Genomic DNA, 20,000 nt, shown 5'->3' on the forward strand with positions numbered 1-20,000 from the left:
TCTAATAACTCCTTCTGTTAAAATTCATACTCAAAGTACCGAGCGTGCTGCAAAACAAGTGACAGTAGCATCCATGTCAGTAGTTAGACCAGATGCAAGAGATGGATATATTAGAGCTAGAGCTCAACATAGAGAGTTGCTACCTGTTTTTAAAACAAAGAAAGAAATTTTAATAAATTTTCAATGTCAATAGATTTGAAAGATATCTTATTTTATTTATTATTTTTTCAATAGTGTTATAGTAGTGTTATCAAAATATTATTTGGGTAAGATGGGATAAACCTCCTGTTTTTTGGGGAACCGCAAAAAAAACAACAACTGTTATAAGCAAATTTGTTAATCATTAAAACCTCATTGAAAATTGAAGACCCCCTCCCCTAAAATGTCCAGAATCTGCATTGCTGGTAGGATTCATGCAAGATAATGACTTTGAAACAAGTATCAAAAAAAATTGCAACTGGTCTAAAAACATTATTTGCATTTAATATTTCATCGCAATGAAAAAAAAGGACATACAAAACATAATAAAGGACAAGTGTGACAAATAAGATTTTACTAAATTTTGAAATTTCTAAAAATGCAAATTTGGGTATCAAAACTTTTTTCAATCAAAAATATTTTTAAGTAAACCTTATTTAAAATTTGATTTTACATAAGAATACACCATTTCTTAAGCTTTTAGAAGAAAAAAAAATTCTCGCTGTACCCTATTGACCACAACTGTTTTGATGTTTGATGATTTAAACATTTCATAAATTCACTAAAATAAGAAACTTAAAGCTAAACTTAAACTAGGAAAAACATTGAAAAGACTAAAGAAACAAAACAATTCCTTACGAAAAAGAAAATAAATTAGCTCTAAAATAAAACTCAAAAAACTCGAAGTTAAAATTACTTTTTGTTATGCTTTTAATTGCGCTTGAAATAAATTGCTTTAAAATTTATCTTTTGAAACGTTTTATTAAAGTTACGCAAAACACTTTTACAAATTACTTCTATGGATTGTTTGATAAATGAACAAGTTTTATTTAAATTATTGAAATGTAAAAATTGCACAAAAAAAAATTGTTTAAAAAAAATATCGAAGTCTTTTAAAAATTGTAAGTTTTATTCATGCTTTTATTTGTAAGTCAAATTAAAACAAAAAATTAAACAGCACATTGTAAATATAAAAACATAAAAAAAAATAAAGCATTTAAATCATGGAAAGATTTATCCAAACAACTATAGACCCATCTCTTTAACTTTTACTTTTTGTCGCATCATGGAAAGAATTATCAGCTCGGAAAGTATCTAAATCGTTATAACATAATATCTCCTAGTCAGCATGGTTTTCTCAATAAACGTTTTACGTGCACAAATCTTTTCAAATCTATTAACGATTGCATGACAATCATATGATAACAGATGTTATATATATTGACTTCCAAAAGGTATTTAATTCCATATCTCATTTAAAACTATTATTTAAACTTTGATTATACAATATTTGTGGCAACTTTTTAAAGTGGATCTCTGCATTTCTCCCAGACATGTCTTACTGGCAGGGGCTATTTTAGGAAAAATATTGCCGAAAATCAGTGTTTTTTTCGTGAAAAGAAAACAAAAAGTAATTGTCATAAAAAACATAGAAAAAAACAAAAAGGTCCTCAATTTTTAATTTGGGCGGCGCCCAGATCAGCGCCCAAATACAGTCGGCATTGTCAAAAACGGTCTAGAATAACCCCTGACCGACGTACCTCAGGGTACGTCGGTCAGGGGTTATTCTAGACCGTTTGTGTGTGAGGGTGTGCTGTAGACCGTTTGTGTTGTGAGGGTGTGCTGGGACCAACTTTGTTTTTATTATTTAATAATGACTTATAAACTGTAGTAAACAATCTCAAACATACAAAAAGGTCTTGATGATTTAAAGTTATACAGCTCATATCATAATATGAATCATAGCCACCAAGATGGAATACTGGTATAGAGGTTAACAATATCTCATGTCATTTAAACTCTCTTGGAATTTTTCTGAGGAAATCCCAGGCATCTTTAATGAAAGTTTGTTTCCTTACAATTTAAAATAAAGTTAAATATAGAAACTTAAATGAGACGCTGGTGAGTTTATTCTGTCAATAACTGGTGTGTCTTTCGACTTAATTTCAAGAAATAAAGTGTTGGACTTTTCCTTTTCAATAAATATTATAAGATATATATTTATTTAAAAACATATATATATATATTTTAATATAAAATAAATAAAAGCATATTTTAATATTTTATTAAATACTCAATATATTTATTTTTTTCAATATACTTTCAATATTTTCAACAATGTTTTTCAAGATGACTTTATCTAAATTTTATTACGTTTTTTAAAAAAACTTTTTTTTTGCAAACAAAACAATTTAAAACTTTAAAAAAAAAATTAAGCATAAAAAAAATAAACTTTTTTAAACTTCATTGCAAAAACATTTGCTAAAAATATAATCTATTTTGTACTAAAAAGAGGAAAATAAACTTTTTAATTTAATACTTCAGTAAACTAAAGATTGACAAGTCTGCACAAGATTTATATAGAAACATACCTGTCAATCTTTAGTTTACTGAACTATTAAATTAAAAAGTTTATTTTCTTCTTTTTAGTACAAAAAAGATTATATTTTTAGCAAATGTTTTTGCTATATTTTATTTTCTACTTTTTAGTCTTTACAAAGAGTTACGATATTTAGCAATGTGTTTGTCAAAACGTTTGTAAAAGACGTTTGTATTTAAAGAAACTGAGTATTTCCTGATTAAAGGATGAAAGATAAAAAATTTTTATATAAAAGTAAAATAACATAATGTACAAATATTTCATTTGCATTTCCATTCTCGTCCTCCCACATTTGTAGTATATTTTTATAATTTATATTAAGCAAAATTATGTTGTAAGTTTTTTTTTCAATTTTATTGAAAAAAAATTTTTTTCAAAAAAAAAGTATTAAAACAAACCCACAAGCAATCTTAGCCAATTTAAAAATTGAAATGATTTATTTATATAAACGAGCAAAAATTATAATTTTTACTCTTTTATAAATAATTCATTTCATTTTTAAAATTATTATTTATTAAAAAAAATTAAAAACGCACAAGCAATATTAGCCAATTTTAAAAATAAAAAGATTTATTAATGAATAAAGATTACTTTTAAAAAACAACCCTGCAAGCAATTTAGAAGCTAATTTCTACATAGTTTTATAGCACACCAAGGACGAAAAAAGGTTAGTTTTATAGCACACCAAGGACGAAAAAAGGTTAGTCTTATAGCACACCAAGGACGAAAAAAGGTTATATAGCACACCAAGGACAAAAAAGGTTAGTTTTATAGCACACCAAGGACGAAAAAAGGTTAGTTTTATAGCACACCAAGGACGAAAAAGAAAGTTAATAAAGAGCTCATATCAAATGAAAGAAAAGATTATAATAAAAATAAGCAAAGTTCTAGATCTTATAGAAATTTTTTCATCTCTTTTTTTCATTTTTATCTTTTGAAAGCTACTAATACTAAATATTTAATATTTTAATATTTAATAATTTAATATATACTTTTTATTATAATAGCTCTATAAAATTTTTTGGTTATAATAAACACTATTAAAATATAGACATATAATATAGGGGAAAGGGGGGTAATTAGTACCGCTGTGCAATTTGTACCAGCGTCATTGTTCTTTTTCTGATTCGTTGAAATTGGCGGAAACACGATAAAATCAAGCCAGCAGATGAAATATGTATACTAAGCAAAAAATGGCGAATCGAACGTTAAAGAAAGGAGGTAAGTCTGTTTCCCTTTTTTTACACTATTTGATGTAATAATTACACTGTCCTACTAGTCGTACCTTGCAGGCGTGGATATACGTAACTTATTTATATTTTTTTATGGTGTTAGCCCATCCATTCTTCTTCATTAATAAATACGTTTTTTTCCGATTCACTTTGCCCATTAAAACACTGAAGTAGAAAACTATGTTTAGTCATAGTCGGGTAAATCGTACCTGTGATGGTGGGGTAAAATGAACCTGTGGTACTAATTACCCCAACCTCTAAAGATAACAAAGGGCAGCAATGGTACTGCTTCATGAGTGATGAGGACATTAAGGAGGATATGATCCAGTGTTTAATTTGTGGAGCATGGGTACATGTTGCATGCTCATCATCTGAGTCTCAAAATGGGTCACATGATAGTTATATATGTGAATTATGTCAATAAACATATTTTACAAGTGTAGAATGAACCAGTTGTTTTATTTATTACTTATCATTAGTGTTGAGCTTTTTTCTTCTTCATACCCTTTGGTACTTATTAGCCTCACTAGTGGTACTATTTGAACCTTTTTGTGGGTAATTAGTACCACCTTGTTTATTTTTAATTTTTATTAGTGTGCTCTTTATTTTAATATTTACATCTTGAAATCATAAATGTTTGTTTTAATTTCATCAACGCTTGTTTCTATCTAAAAAATAAACTTTTTCCTACATTTAGTTTTGATTTTATTAATTTTTTTCCTTAGGGGGTACTATTTAGCCCCCTTTCCCCTAAAACTTGTAAAACATTAAAATATAATAAACATATAAAAGTTTAAAAGAAAATTTTTAAATGAGCTATTATAATAAAAAAATATATTAAATTAAGTATTTTTTCATTACATTTGAAAATGTTATCACTTCACACGTTCTTATAAAACTTTAATGTTGTTATTAATATAACTTATAAAAACCTTAATTGTGAAAGAACTTTTATTTTGCGTAAATAAGTAAAAGTCCACTGTTTTATAAAACTTTTTTTTAATTATTTAAAATTGCTGAATTTCGTCAACTTTTTTGTTTACAGTCTACGTCAAAGAGAGTGCTATACAATATCTTTTATTTACTAGTAATAGCTTCCATACATTGAGTCTGCTACAGAAAAAACTTTGCAGAGACTAAAAGTTTTTTGAATAACCACATGGTAGACTGTATTTACTAAGACCACTAATTGATATTAAAGCAACTGGGACTTCACTATTTAGATGTTAATCAATATATTCATCAACAACCATGATCAAACTGTGATCAGCAATCAAACCAAATGAAAAATGCTTTTAGAAAGGAATAAACAGCAAAAATATAAATGAAGCTTTGCTAGGTGATTCTATATCAGCAGGAGCAACACTTTTTAAAGACACAAAATATTTTTGGCAGTTATAGGTGTTACTATTTTATTCCAATAGTCTTGCTTTACAAATTTATTGGAACAAAACAGTAACACCTAAAACTAGCTCAAAAATGATGATTCAAAGTTAATTGATACAACAGGAATTGATTTTCATTCTTATTAATTGGTATATGTGCAAGGTAATGTGACAGGTTTAATAATATAGAAGTTACCTGCTAATAATTACCATAGATTTGATAACCAAGACATTCCTCCTACTTTGCCTCTTGAAATACTAACAAGAAGTGTTTAAATCAAATAACTTATTTACTTTATGCACATTTTTTTAATGAAAAAGATTATCGAAAAGAGTTAGATTGCAATAACTGACAGAACCAACTGTTTATCTAGGTATTATTGTGTTATGTTAATTAGTTGGAAAAAGTTTAGTAAATTGTTTGCTTAGGATTTTTTGCTTAGGACTTGCTTAGGACACCAAGTTTGCTAGGACACACCCATCATCTAATATGAAAGTTATTCATTCAAGTTCTAGATGATATTCTTGCTAACTTATCACAAGATTAATTATCATTATCTGGAACTATAAGTCTGAAACCGGTTGTAATATAAGCTTAATGCTATGCAAAAGTTTAAAGCTTAAAGCTATGGTTAAGTCTTTTTTTTTTATTACAAAAACAGACTTATTGCAAATGATATGCTTTGCTTTACCTTTGACATTCAAAGCCTAACTCTTTTTAACTTAAAGAGAATTCTAAATGTAGTTTGATATGAACGTTATTACGAATGCACATGGTTTTATAGTAAGAAAGGATAAAACAAAAGATTTATGAATAAAACCTAATGTTACACATGTCAACAAACATCATTAAATGACTAAATGATTCCAAAGTCACATAAAGTCACATAAATATTTTTGTTAAATTATTCTCAATAAAATTAATATATAAAAATGATTATTTTTTTGTTTTATTTTAACATAATATATTAAAGTTTTTATTAGAAAAAAATTTGTATTATAAAAGTCTTTCATAATTTTATGCTTTAGTAAGAAAATGCCATTATGGAAACTTGTCTAACCCACACAAGAGTGGAGCCATGGACGTTAAACAAACAAACAAACAAAAAAAATTAAAATTGAAAAAAAAATATGTTATTTAAAAAACATTAAATTTAGTACTTTATTTCTTAGTAATTTTTTACAAGAATATTCCATTAATAATATCATACCCTCCTCCTATGACCATTCTTGTTTCATCACAAGAAATATACAACGCCACTCTTTTATGCTCATCTGTTTCATTTTTATCTGGACTTAATCTTTTATGAACAGCTTGATCTTCAACAGATTCAGGATGAATTTGACTGCTATGTGAATCTAGATGGGATAAACCATTAGTTTCTTCGACTATTTCGAATTTTTCTTTAATATATTAAAAAAAAATATCAAAGAAAAGTTATATTTGTAAATCAACTTATCAATTATAGCAACAAAATAAACAAAAGGTACCTTCATTAAAGCCCGCACATGGAACATGTTCATTTTTCCCATCAGCTTGATCTTGAAAAAGCACCCCATTTTTATTAGACAAAGGTAATTTTGTATCCCTATTGCCTCGAGGTTGTTCATTTAACACTCCTAATTCATTGCCAGATTCATGTTCAATAGGCTTAATAGATATTGGGCTATCATCTTCATCTTCAAAATTATTTTTGATATGATTTGCACTTATTGTGCTTTTAGGTATGTCTAATGGAGTTCCACTTGGAGTGGTATGTAAAAATCTTCGAGAAAATCTACGCGACAAAGTTCGAACAAAAGAACTTCCTTTTCGTTTCATTGATTTACCCATAAAAGCATCCTCTTCATCTGAACAATGAGGTTTAACAAACACATACGTAGAGACTTTAGAACGCACTTGTTTAGACCCATTCCAATGGTAGCAAGCTGATTTGGGAGTAAGTGTAAATATAAATGTTTCCCCTGTGCCAAAAAAGGATAAATTTTGATGTCCATCATGTCTATCCATCAATGATGATGACAAGTATGCTCCAAGAACCTGAAAATTTTTTAAAATTTTAAATAAAACTATCATAAAAAAAGTGTATTAAAGCTAACATACTATTACCTCTCCACTTGCAGTACGAAAAATCATTAATGATTGTTCTTCCCCTTCACATTTGTTGTACAAAGTCTTCAAGCTAAATTTAATCAATTAAAATAATCATAAATAATAATAATAGTAAGTAATACTAAGTAAAATAGTTTTTAAGACTTTATAGTTTCTACGAAATAAAAAAATTGGCATATAAAAGAGTTTGAGCAACTTTTTTACAACCAAATGCCCTTCCAACTTGTGTAAATGTCTATTCATGTAGTTATGTTTCTATTTATGTATTTATGTATACTTCAGATCTAAATAATGATAAAAAATATTGTCAATTAGAAAATAAAAAAGGCCTATAAAATTACTAAAAAGATATCAAATTCAATTTGATATTTTTTACAAAAATTAAATTGATATATATTTGTATCAAAATTTGATATAAATATATCAATTTAAAAAAATTAATAAAATGTTTCTATTGCTGATTCGTAAAAAATCTTATTGATTTTCAATGATATAGTTGCATCAAATTTTTTAAATCGAAGTTGATACCTTTTTTTAGTTATTTTTATTATCATCATTATTATTGAAAATATATAAGAAAATATATTGTTCTATTATTATCTATTATACATGTATTAAAAATTTAATGCTACCAAATCACCCCATTGAGTATAAACTTTCCAAAAAACCAAGTTAAATTGGTTACTACACTAGATTTTTGTTGATTAATAAGCGAGTATAGTGTCAGGAATTAACTTCAAAGAAATTGCACATGAAGTAATAAATCTAATCAGTGACAGAAACACTCTTGAAAAAAGTTGAAAATCTTGAAACATGATCAAAACATGATTGACCTTTAAAAAGCTAGTCCTAGATAACTCTGAGAGAGAAAGATAACAAAAAAAAAAGGTAACAAAAGAAAGGTAAAACAAATCAAATTTTTTGGGCTAACAGTTCACATCAACCACATACCCAGAATAAAATCAAGCAAAAACCAGATCTCAAAAGCAATGTGTATCGATCTTAACTTCAACAGATAAAGCAGTAACCATATAAGCATGCAATCCCCACATCATTGAATAGTTTTGGGACATCTTTGCTTGCAGATTTGCCATCTTCACAAAAGATGACATGACAATGTTGGAAATCAGGTTAAATCAACTGAATTCAAACTCAATTGAACAAGGGATAGTTACAATGCCTTATCACGCAATGGCTATGACTGGCCAGAACATTAAAGTGGCATCAAACAACTGGCATTTAACTTGGAGTAAAAAAGATTATGAGTCAGTCTCAGCATACGACAACCATCAATAGGAATGAAATGTTTCATGGTAGTTTAACAGATCACAGCTACAACATTTTTTTCCAAAAATACAATGAAGCAATCACACCTCATTGTATCACATCCCGACAACAATAATTCCTTTTGCTGCGAAAAAAAAAAAAGATATGGATTACACCAGAAGTTATTGCTGTAGTTGCCACACACAAAAAACATGCTAATCCGGCACTTCAGTTGACACACTGGTTGACACACTCATCTGGTACTTTGCAAGACACATGTGGCAGCATCAAAAAATGTGGCCAAAGTAGTGAACAACAATTTTTAAAAAGACAGCAAAATCAACATATTGAACTACAGACCTGTGTCAGTAACCTCAATTGCCTGCAAAATCCAACTATTCACGATCAATATATATTTAATTGTGAGAGTATACAGGATATGTGCATTGTTAAAGTGGATCAAAGTATGGCTATTAGATTGCCAACAACAGTTAGTCATGAATGGACACACCAAATTGGGTCTCAAATGAAGTTTTGGATCAGTTCTAGTTCCGCTATTATTGCTACTTTTCATTAACAATCTTCCAAATAACATTGGGCATAATATTAAATTATAAGTGGATGATAACTAAACCATAGCCATCATTAAATGTGAAGAAGACTTGTTGACCTTGCAAGATGACAAAGACAAAGCTATGGAATAGCCCAGAATTTAGTACATGCCTTTTAATATCCATTCGCAAGGTAATACACATAGGCTGCAAAACCAAAAAGCCAATACCAAGTTATTCAATGTGCAGTAATAATAGAGCTTGAAAAGAACTCACAGTTACCAAGATCAAAAGAGACTTGGTGTCATGGTCTTAAACAACTTATAATTAAAAAATCAAGTCGAGACAGCAAACCAAGTCTTTGGTCTGCTGAAAAAAGCATTCTACATTTGGGTTCTCGTTATATGGCATTTATTGTATAAAATTTTTGGGATCATATCCACTATGTTAGCTGTCTTCTGAATCAGTAGCTTTGTAATATTTCTCTTTATCATTACCACAACTGCTTTCTTCATCTCAGGAAAGATTATTGTCAATGCCAAAGCTTGGCATGTTTCTAAGTTTTTTTTTCCAAGCTGGTTTCCATTATTTACAAACTTTCTGCTTTTAGAGTCATTTCGTTTGATCTTGGCCAATCTGGCCAATGTATATTTTACGACTACTCTTTTGATAGAGTCAAAACTCTTATATCTTAAGAGGAACTTTGATGGAACAATAGCAGCTTGACCCATATGATTGCATATCATTGATTTAAGACAAAATTTTCAAAACATGTTAACAGCCGTGGTCAAATGGTCAAAACAAAATATTAATCGCGTGGTCATAGAATGGTATGCCTTTGCATGCCTTACTTGATATATACATATATATATATATATATATATATATATATATATATATATATATACATATATATATATATAAAAATATACATATATATATATATGTATTTATATATATATATATATTTATATATATATATATATATATATATATATATATATATATATATATATATATATATATATATATATATATATATATATATATATATATATGTATATATATATATAAATAATTTGGTAAAAAACACTTATCTAACTTTTTAAAGTTAGATAAAGTTAAGTTTTAAAGTTAGATAAGTGTTTTTTACTAAATTATTATTGCTCTGTTCTTTAAGAACATTGAGCACTCTATTTGTAAAATACACTAACATAATTTACATATATATATAAATAAATAAATATATATATATATATATATATATATATATATATATATATATATATATATATATATATATATATATATATATATATACATATAGAATATTGTATGTCAAATAAAAATTGGCACACACACACAAAAAACTAAATCACTGCCCACTAATTAATACATAAACAAAAGTTGATAAGTCTTTTTTTTACTTCACTTTATCTTTGCATTTTTCATATTTCTTTACTCTGGAAAATTATTCTTATCAACAAAAAAAAATATAAATTAAATATTATCGTACAAATTTTATTTTAATTTATGAGAACAAGAGTAAATGGTTTGTAGCAAACATGGAGAAAAGCTTTAAAACACAAATTAAATATTCTGTATTTAGACTTTGAATTAAATCAAGCATTAAAGCTTTGTCTTAATAATTTTAAATGCACAAGAAACTTACCTACAACCATCATTATTGGTTGTGAACAGCAAAAAAGGTTTTTTAATTTGCATTCGTAATGGTAGCCAGCCACATACAATTTGCCACTATATAAATATAAAAAATATATAATTAAAAAAATTATGACAACTATAATAATAATAATTATTAAAAATTCACTTTATTTTTGTAATAAATTAAATTCAAACACAAATATGACAATATTGTTTGAATTATTGTTGTACACACATACATACATACATACATACATAGTTATTTTTATTTCAGATTTACTTTACCCACATATATCTCAATAGATCTCAATTAAAATCATTTCAAAATCTCAATTAAAACCATTTTAAAACTTCTTTCCAATAGAAATTAAATAAACCATATCCAATAGAAATCAAATAAAAACCATCTCAATTAAAACCATTCTTCTTTCCAATAGATTGACATGAGATAAAAAGTTGTTGTATTAAAAATTGTTTTTATGCAATTACTTAAATATATTCAGTGTATATAGATATAATAATAGTTTATATTAGATATATTCAGTTTATAAATATTCTAATAATAAATAACTAATATTTATAAAATTTATAATTATAATGCGGTTTGTAATTGCCTAAACTTGATCACATCATAACTTAGGTGAGCTGGTAATATAGGCCATTTAAATTTAAATTGAATTAACTAAAATCTTACACATATCATAAAAACATTCAAGAAAAAATAGGGGTTTTTTAATTTTCATATAATTATACAGGCCTCATTAAGAAGCATTATGCCATGTGAATTTTACATACAAAATGGACAATTTTACCTATGCGTTAAACCATTTATGTTACCCCAAAACTTTTTTTTAATTAAATTATTTAAACAGTCTTTTAAAATAGTTTATGTAGAAAAAATTAAGCAGTAATTAATTGTTGCTAAAAACATTTTCACCTCAATTGTGAAATTGTTTTTTTTTTAGATTAAAAAAAAAATCACTCAGGAAGAATGCATTGCTGGATAAACCATAGTCAAGCCTGTAGGCAAATTTAATAGAAAGATTTTTTTTAGTAAACTTAATGTAACAAACTTATGAAAAAATGATTTTTTTAGTTTAATACTTTTGCAATTCTTTTGTTATGTAGCTCTAACTCTTAATTATAGATATAAAAATCAACAATAATAATCGCTTAGTAACGTAAGTGATGTAACGTAAGTTAAATACATAGTTTCAAAAAAACAACTTTATTTTCCTTAGCCAGATAAACTGATAAACTTTTATATATTTTTTATATTGGTATAGAATTTTTAACATCTTGTGAAAACTTTCAATACAAATCGTTTTACTGATTTACAGAAATCTGACCTAAATGTTGAAGCAAGTTTTTTACCTTGTTTTCTGTATAATGTAAGTTAAGTGGCATTTTCAGTAATAAGTTCGCCCTCTTTTGGCCAGACTCAAAACTTTTTAGACTAACAGCTTTCATACAAAATAGTTAAAAGTTTAATTTACAGTTCAAATAGGCAAATATTTGGTAAAGTTGTTGCGCGTGTAACGTAAGTTAAAAATGGATTTATCCATATATATATATATATATACACACATATGTATATATATATATACATATGTATGTATATATTTATATACATATGTATATATATATACATATGTATATATATATATATATATATATATACATGTATATATATATATATATATGTATATATATATATATATATATATATATATATATATATATATATATATATATATATATATATATATATATATATATATATATATATATATATATATATACACACACACACATATGTATATATATATATATACATATGTAATATATATATATATATATATATATATATATATGTATATATATATATATGTATATATATATATATATGTGTATATATATATATATATATATATATATATATATATATATATATATATATATATATATATATATATATATATATATATATAAACTATTTCATAAAACTATTTCATATGAATAAAATATATAAAAAATCTATTACACACATGTATATATAATATATATATATAAATAATAAAATATATAAAAAATCTATCACACATATGTATATATATATATATACATATGTATATATATATATATATATATATATATATATATATGTATATATATATATATATGTATATATATATATGTGTGTATATATATATATATATATATATATATATATATATATATAAACTATTTCATAATATATGAATAAAATATTTAAAAAATCTATTTCATTAACTTGATTCTTGTTTCATTTAAATCTAATGTGTTGTTTTTTTTTGTTTCTTAAAATTCTATTTATTTGAAAGTTTTAAACTGCATAATATTAATATTTAAAATTATTTCATTGTTTTCTATTTTTTCATTTAGGTTAAAATTGAAATATTTACTGTATTAGGCAACCTATATTTTTCAACTATTTAAATTTAAGTAACATTTAAAATAACTTTCTAAAAAATAAAATTCTCAGAGGCAGGCGAGCGAGTTTTTTTAAAAAAACTCATTTTTGGTGAAAAAGGAGCTAGTTTGTTGCCCAAAACTGGATCAACTCTTTCTGCATCACACTATTCCTAAACTTCTAAAAATCCTTACATAATTGATTAATGCAAATAAAACTACATGTTATTCATTAAGAAATTTGTATTTTTTTACATAAGTTTACCTAAAGTTCTTTATTGCCCTGTAGGATAACTATTTTTTGATTTAATTTACGCAGTCTGTGCCACATGTTTTTAAAAAAAGGGTGAAAATAAATCCCCACATTCCGGCCTGAAATATTGTAATTCTGGCTGGAACCGGAATGACCTAAAATTCACAAATTTTGGCCAGAACAGAATTCTGACACATCTCTAATATTGAGTAAAGTTACATTTACTTGCGTTATGTTTTTCTGTTAACAGGGTTCCCACTATTAAAACTGGGGCTATAATTAAGGATTTTAAGGAGATTTAAGGAGATATTTTCCTAATATTTAAGGAGATTCGGTTGCGAACGACAATTTTTTGGAGGAAAAAGTAAGGAGAATTAAGGAGAAAACAATTATATTAAAAACAGAATCTTTCTTTTTTCAATAAATTTTAAATGCGGTAGTGGTGTAGTGGTAAAGCGCTTGCTTTACAAGCAAGAGGCTCCGAGTTCGATCCCCACCACGTCCCTGGTAGTACCGCGCTCAATTTGTTTCTCCGCGCAGCGGCCTTGTTTGTCAAGGTTCGTGTTTCGGAGTTATAGAGTTGAGAGAGGGTTATAACCACTATTAAGTAGCCTCCTCATCTGTAGTGGCCTTCTTGGCCTTGAGGAGGTGAATAACAAAAAAAAAAAAAAAAAAAAAAAAAAAAAAAAAATATATAAATAGATAAATATATATAAATATAAAAATATATATATATATATATATATATATATATATATATATATATATATATATAAATGATTTTTTGACAAGATTAAATAAAAATAACTACATGATTTTTACTACCAAAAGTTTCATGCGTTTAGCAATCAATGATGAGGATGATTGCTAATCGCATGAAACTTTTAGCAGTAAAAATCATGTAGTTATTTTTATTTAATCTTGTCAAAAAATCAATTATATAGCTCTGATATCATTCATCGAGCACTCTTGCTGAATATAAATGTATATATGTATATATATATGTATATGTATATATATACATATACATATATATATAAGCCAACATATAAGTTCATTTATTTTTCCATCAAGTTTCTTTTTTTTAACATATAGCTTCTCTAGTAACTCTTGTTTTTTGCAAGCGGCTCTTTTTAATGCATTAGATTATGACATATCAGCTTTAATGTCATCCAAATAGAAAAGGAATCATTAAATAATGACATTACATTTAGTGATATAAACTAAAAAAAACATTTATATTCAAGGCATAAACCTAAGGCTATCCTTTTTTCAGCACGGAATCCGATTTCATCAGATGATTTCTTTAACTTCTCAATTATAGATGTCTATCAAATTTAAGTATTGACAATTTCAAGATCTTCCATAACTTTTCTTTTTCTTCCATTTTCACTGTTTTTTCTACAGACAGGTCTTTTGAACATTGATCATCACGTCTTTCTTGCTTGATTGCAGTAATCTAATCTTTTGTTACTTCAACTTCATGAGCCATGAACCCATGAAATGTGAGGTAATCTTGGATTGAACATAAAGAGATTATAGTGTCTGGGGACATACTGTCATCGATCAGACATTTGATGCTGCAAAAACCACGTTCAACTTGAGCTTGTCCGTGCGTTAAAATGAGGACAATTTTGAAAATGTGCTGTAGATTTGCATACATCTTTAAATCAGTGTATTTCCACAAAAAGTAATCCAAAGGATCCTTATCTTTATCAAAAGTCAAAAATACTTCTTTGTTATCAACGACCACACTTTTACAAAACCTGGAATATTCTTTCTTAGTTAAATCATCAACAGAAGCTCTAATTTTCTCAAAAGTAACAAGCTTCATCAACAGTTTGTCAAAAAAATAATCACACTTTTTTTGTGATATTTAACCATAAATGATGGGGAAATACACACCAAACAGCAAGCAACCAGTGAAGACATAGTGCTTTTCTCAATAATATTAGTACACATTAAGACAAGAAAATCACATATTTCCTTTTTGAACTTGTCAATTTGAACATCAGTAATCTTTCTCTTACTCTTGAGTTGCTGGAGATAATACTTCAATGAAAAACTAACATCGATCTTGTTGGTTAAAAGCCGGTTTGCGCAATTAAACAAATCTATTTTTAACAAAGATGTTGTAGTTTTGTCATTTAAAAGGAACATCGAATGAACTTCGCATAAAAGTTGCGTAGTAGTTCTTCAAGTGTCACCACCAGAAAAGGAGTCATTGGTTTATCAGTTTGAAAAGAAACTAGAAGAAAAAAAAATAGCAAGATTTAAAATAACCTTTTGATTTTTTCTCAAAATTTTAAAAATAATATGAACAAAATATCTCAGAATATTTCTATACTTTTGTAATAAAACAAAAAATATTACATAAAAAGCAATAAAATTACATCTGGATCAAAATTACCTACCAAGGAATATATTTAGACTGCCACTAATTTCTTCAAAAAACTTCAACTTTAAAGGAACTAAAACTTTATTTATTCGAGCACTTAAATGTTCAAAGTTGGTGTTTTGCCCTAATTTACCAAGTCCAGGTTGCTTACTCTTTGGTAAAAACTTCCAGTAGTCAACAACTAAGACTACTTTTGTCCAAACCTCTATTGCTTTCTTGGCAACACTTTGATTTTCAGCCCGTCGAGTGCCACAAAATATGTAAGGAAAATCTGTTATTGCCTCAGCTATTCTTTCATAATCACTTGCTCTTGATGGACTTTAATGAAATATTTGGTACATTGACGAAATTAACTTCTTTAAGTTCCAATCTGTAGCTTTAGCTACAGATTGGAACTTAAAAAAAACTTTTTTTAAGGATCCATTAATAGTATGTAAACCACAGGCAATATCAATGAGTGTACTTAAATCATTGTTATGACGTTCTTTGTTGAGCATTTCCAAAAACTGTTTAATCACATTAGGGTCATCCATAGAAACCTGAAGCATTTTTTCAGCATTTATACCAGTCATGCAGGATTTAAAAAATATTTAGAATATCTGGTGCTGCAGCTTTTCCCATGAACTCTGAAGTATAATATCTTGTACAAACAGTATTCCTCTCTTCATTCCAATAGCGCACATGTAAGTATATTTGACCTTTCCTTACAACTTTATTGTAAGATTTATCAAAAAGATATACAAAGTTATCAAGCAGGTTAAGATCTTTTATCAGAATTTTTTTTAAATAAGGGGCAAGACCATGAGTTACAATATAGCCAGATTTTGTTCGACTACATCAAAAGTTGCTGGCAATTTTGCTATCTGGAAAAATCAAAGCAAATTGTCTAGAATTATTCTCACTTGATCTAAAAGAGTATTTGCTTTGAATAATATTTAAACACCAAATTAATTCTGTTTTTAAAACTGCTTCCTTCTGAAGCATATCTGAAATGATACATTGCTTTGATGAGGTAGGCTTCTGCGATACTGATTGCAAAGTTTCTGAACAAAACAACATAACCCTCATTAGGCAATCGCTGTTTGTGTTTTTCTCTTCTTGCATGTACATCAAAAAGGCTTTATACCTATGCCTGCTGATGAGAATGACTTAAAACAAACTTTGCATCTTGCAAGGCTGGGATTTTTATCTTTCTGAAATCAAGAAGTGTAACGACTATTACTTAATAGGTGTTTACTTGTAAAGAAAATAAAATAAAATAATTTAAAGAAAGTGAAAGTTAAACACAAAAAGCCAAAAAAAACCATTAAAAAACTTACTCTAATACTCTGAGGGCTGATATTTGATATACATATATTTATATATATATATATATATATATATATATATATATATATATATATATATATATATATATATATATATATATATATATATATATATATATGTATATATATATATACATACACCTATATGTTGTCTGAAAGTTTTTTCCATATTTTGTTGACAAAAAGTTAAAAATAAAATGCAAGACCGAAATTTTTTTTTTTATTAATTGATAGACTGCCTGCCCCAACCAAACCCTCAGTCGATGTAGCAGCACTCCCTTGCGGGTCAGGCTAAAAGATAGTAGATGTAGCAGCACTCCATTGCGAGTCAGGCTATTTGTCAGTTGATATAGCAGCACTCCCTTGGGAGTCAGGCTACTTGTCAGTCGATGTAGCAGCACTCCCTAGCGAGTCAGCCTATAAGATAGTCAATGTAGCAACACTCCGCGCATGATTTATGGTTAAAAAAATAAAAATAAAAACATTTTATTAAAAAAAATAAAAATAAAAACATTGTTTATATTGTTAAAAACATTCAGAATGTTTTTAAAAACATTCTGGTCAATTAAACTTGCATTTTTGTGGTTTTTTTAAAAAACAATTAATTTGTAATTAAATTAATGGTTTTAACTTTCTGACAACATGCAAATGTTGGACGAAAGTCAAAAGTAATTAAAAGTGATGTATGTGTTGGCGTAAGAATCACTTTTTTCCTTCCGCTCTTCCCAAACGCAACAAACTATAGAACTTTTTTTTTTTTTTAAAGGATATTTAAGGTTTTTAAGGAGGAGTGGGAACCCTGGTTAAGCAACAAAATCTCATTACAAGACCTGTTATATCATTTGAGTGTCAAATAAATTTTGATCCATTATAAAATTTTTTTAATTAAAAACTAATATTCTGCAATCAGTGTGTCATTAGAAGGTACTTTTGTCTCAATGCTTCAATTTTATTTCAGTTCCAGTGCTTCAGTTATCATGTTTTTTCTAAAACTCTATTACTTTCACCACACATATATCTTTTGTTTTACAGGTACTTATTTGAAATGATTTCAGTTTTCCATCTGTCTTTCATTCAATTTGGCACCTATTTAGAAAAATTTTGGTATTTTAGCCATAGCTTTTAAAAATTCAGAAATTGTTTGTTGTACAACATTTAACATTGCTGTCATTTACTTTTGACTCAAAGTATTATCTTCATCATATTACTTTCATTTCAATATTACTTATATTGCTTTTAACTCAGCATCATCAAACTTTTTTTGTGGTCTTACACATTTCTCACATCAAAATCATATCTCTGAACCATTAAAACTATCTTTTGCATATTGCTTCTGATAGAGCTATGTATGTGATTTTGACTCGTGATTTTGACGTCATAAAATTATCTTCTTTTTTTATTTTATTTAAGGAAACTAACTTTTTTAACTACTGCAATAAAATAAATTAAAGCAAGTTTGTTTTACTAATTAAGAAAAACAAATCTAGAATTGTTATTTTCTAAATGTACATATTGTGGAATGTCTATTTTGTTTCAATTTTTTTTGTTTTTTTATATTAAATAATTAAATTTAATATTACATTCATTATTATCATTTAACATAAATCTTTTCTCTACATTTGTATGAATGAACTAAAATATCTAATTTTTTTTTTCTTCCCATTATTTCTTAAAATTGCAACTTTGCAACTAATGATTATTTACTTTTAAAAAGTTATTCACAAACAAAAAATATTACTTATTGCAAAGAAAAAAAATCAAGTTAATTATTTTACCAACAAAAACCATAAAAAGTATATTCCGTTGTGCTTTCACTTGCCTTAAGGCAAAAAAGTTAAACGTATGTTCTATGAATGGATGTTTTTTTTAATAAGCATAACGCATATAAGCATATGGAGGCTTAGATTTGGAAAAAAAAAATAAGCATATGTAAGCATATTCATGGAATAAGCAAACAAGATTGTAAACATTCACAATCACAAGTTCTTCAAAGTAACAAAGAACTTATCACTCTAGCAGTGAAAGATGTCCTCAATAACATAGTCAACAAAGTTGTTAGTGCGATGAAAAAAAGTGAAAAGTGGAGCAAATTAGCTGATAAGAAACACCACCAATATACTGCTGCATTTAAAGCAGAAGCAATTAATGTCTATGGTTATGAGGAACTGTAGCAGAGTTGTTTGGTGTAACACAAAGTCAGATTTCGTGATGGCTTAAAAAAAAGAAACTATTATTAAAGATGCCGAAGCATCCTATCGCAAATTATTTCTGAAGGGAAGATGTTCCACCAAACATCTTGAACTATACAAAGTTATTTACAAAGAATTTTTATAAGCCAGATCAAAAGGTCATATTGTTAACTTTTCCTGGCTTTGGAGTAAAGCTAGAAATATACAACTAAACATTGATCCAAATGTGGAAATAAAACGTCATGTTATAGTTCGATTTTTACAAAAAAAAAAGATTTAAAAATGAGATAGAAATAAAGAAACAAAAGGAAACATAAGGTTCTAAAGATCCAAGTTACAACAAAAAATGGGGATGGTACCAACCTGGGCAAAGGCTCAATGTTGACCAGAGCCTACTTCCCTTTGTTGTTAATGGTAAGAAAACTTACAGGTATGCGCCCAAGGGTCAAGATGCAACACATAATACATGGATCTCACAACCAGGTTCAGGATGGGAAAAAAGGCAATTTTCCCTTCAAATTATGTTTCGGCCAAAAGGAGAGCAACCAAAGCTAGCCATCATTTTTAGAGGTCAAAAAAATGCATTTCAAA

General features: G+C 26.9%; 1 protein-coding gene across 2 annotated transcripts in view; it reads right to left on the bottom strand.

The window, feature by feature from the left end:
• LOC101238076 (GTPase-activating protein skywalker) overlaps positions 1-20,000 on the bottom strand; it is a 63,512-nt gene that overhangs the window by 7,991 nt on the left and 35,521 nt on the right. Inside the window, exons 9-12 of one of the 2 annotated variants that reach the window (XM_065793581.1) lie at positions 10,798-10,883; positions 7,306-7,378; positions 6,687-7,236; positions 6,407-6,599 (exon numbers count right to left, since the gene is read on the bottom strand). In XM_065793581.1, the coding sequence (XP_065649653.1) occupies positions 6,407-6,599; positions 6,687-7,236; positions 7,306-7,378; positions 10,798-10,883 (902 nt within the window). The remainder of the gene's footprint in view (positions 1-6,406; positions 6,600-6,686; positions 7,237-7,305; positions 7,379-10,797; positions 10,884-20,000) is intronic. The other variant, XM_065793582.1, reaches the window with a different exon arrangement.

This window comes from Hydra vulgaris, chromosome 03 (genome assembly GCF_038396675.1).
Source record: "Hydra vulgaris chromosome 03, alternate assembly HydraT2T_AEP".
NCBI lineage: Eukaryota > Metazoa > Cnidaria > Hydrozoa > Anthoathecata > Hydridae > Hydra > Hydra vulgaris.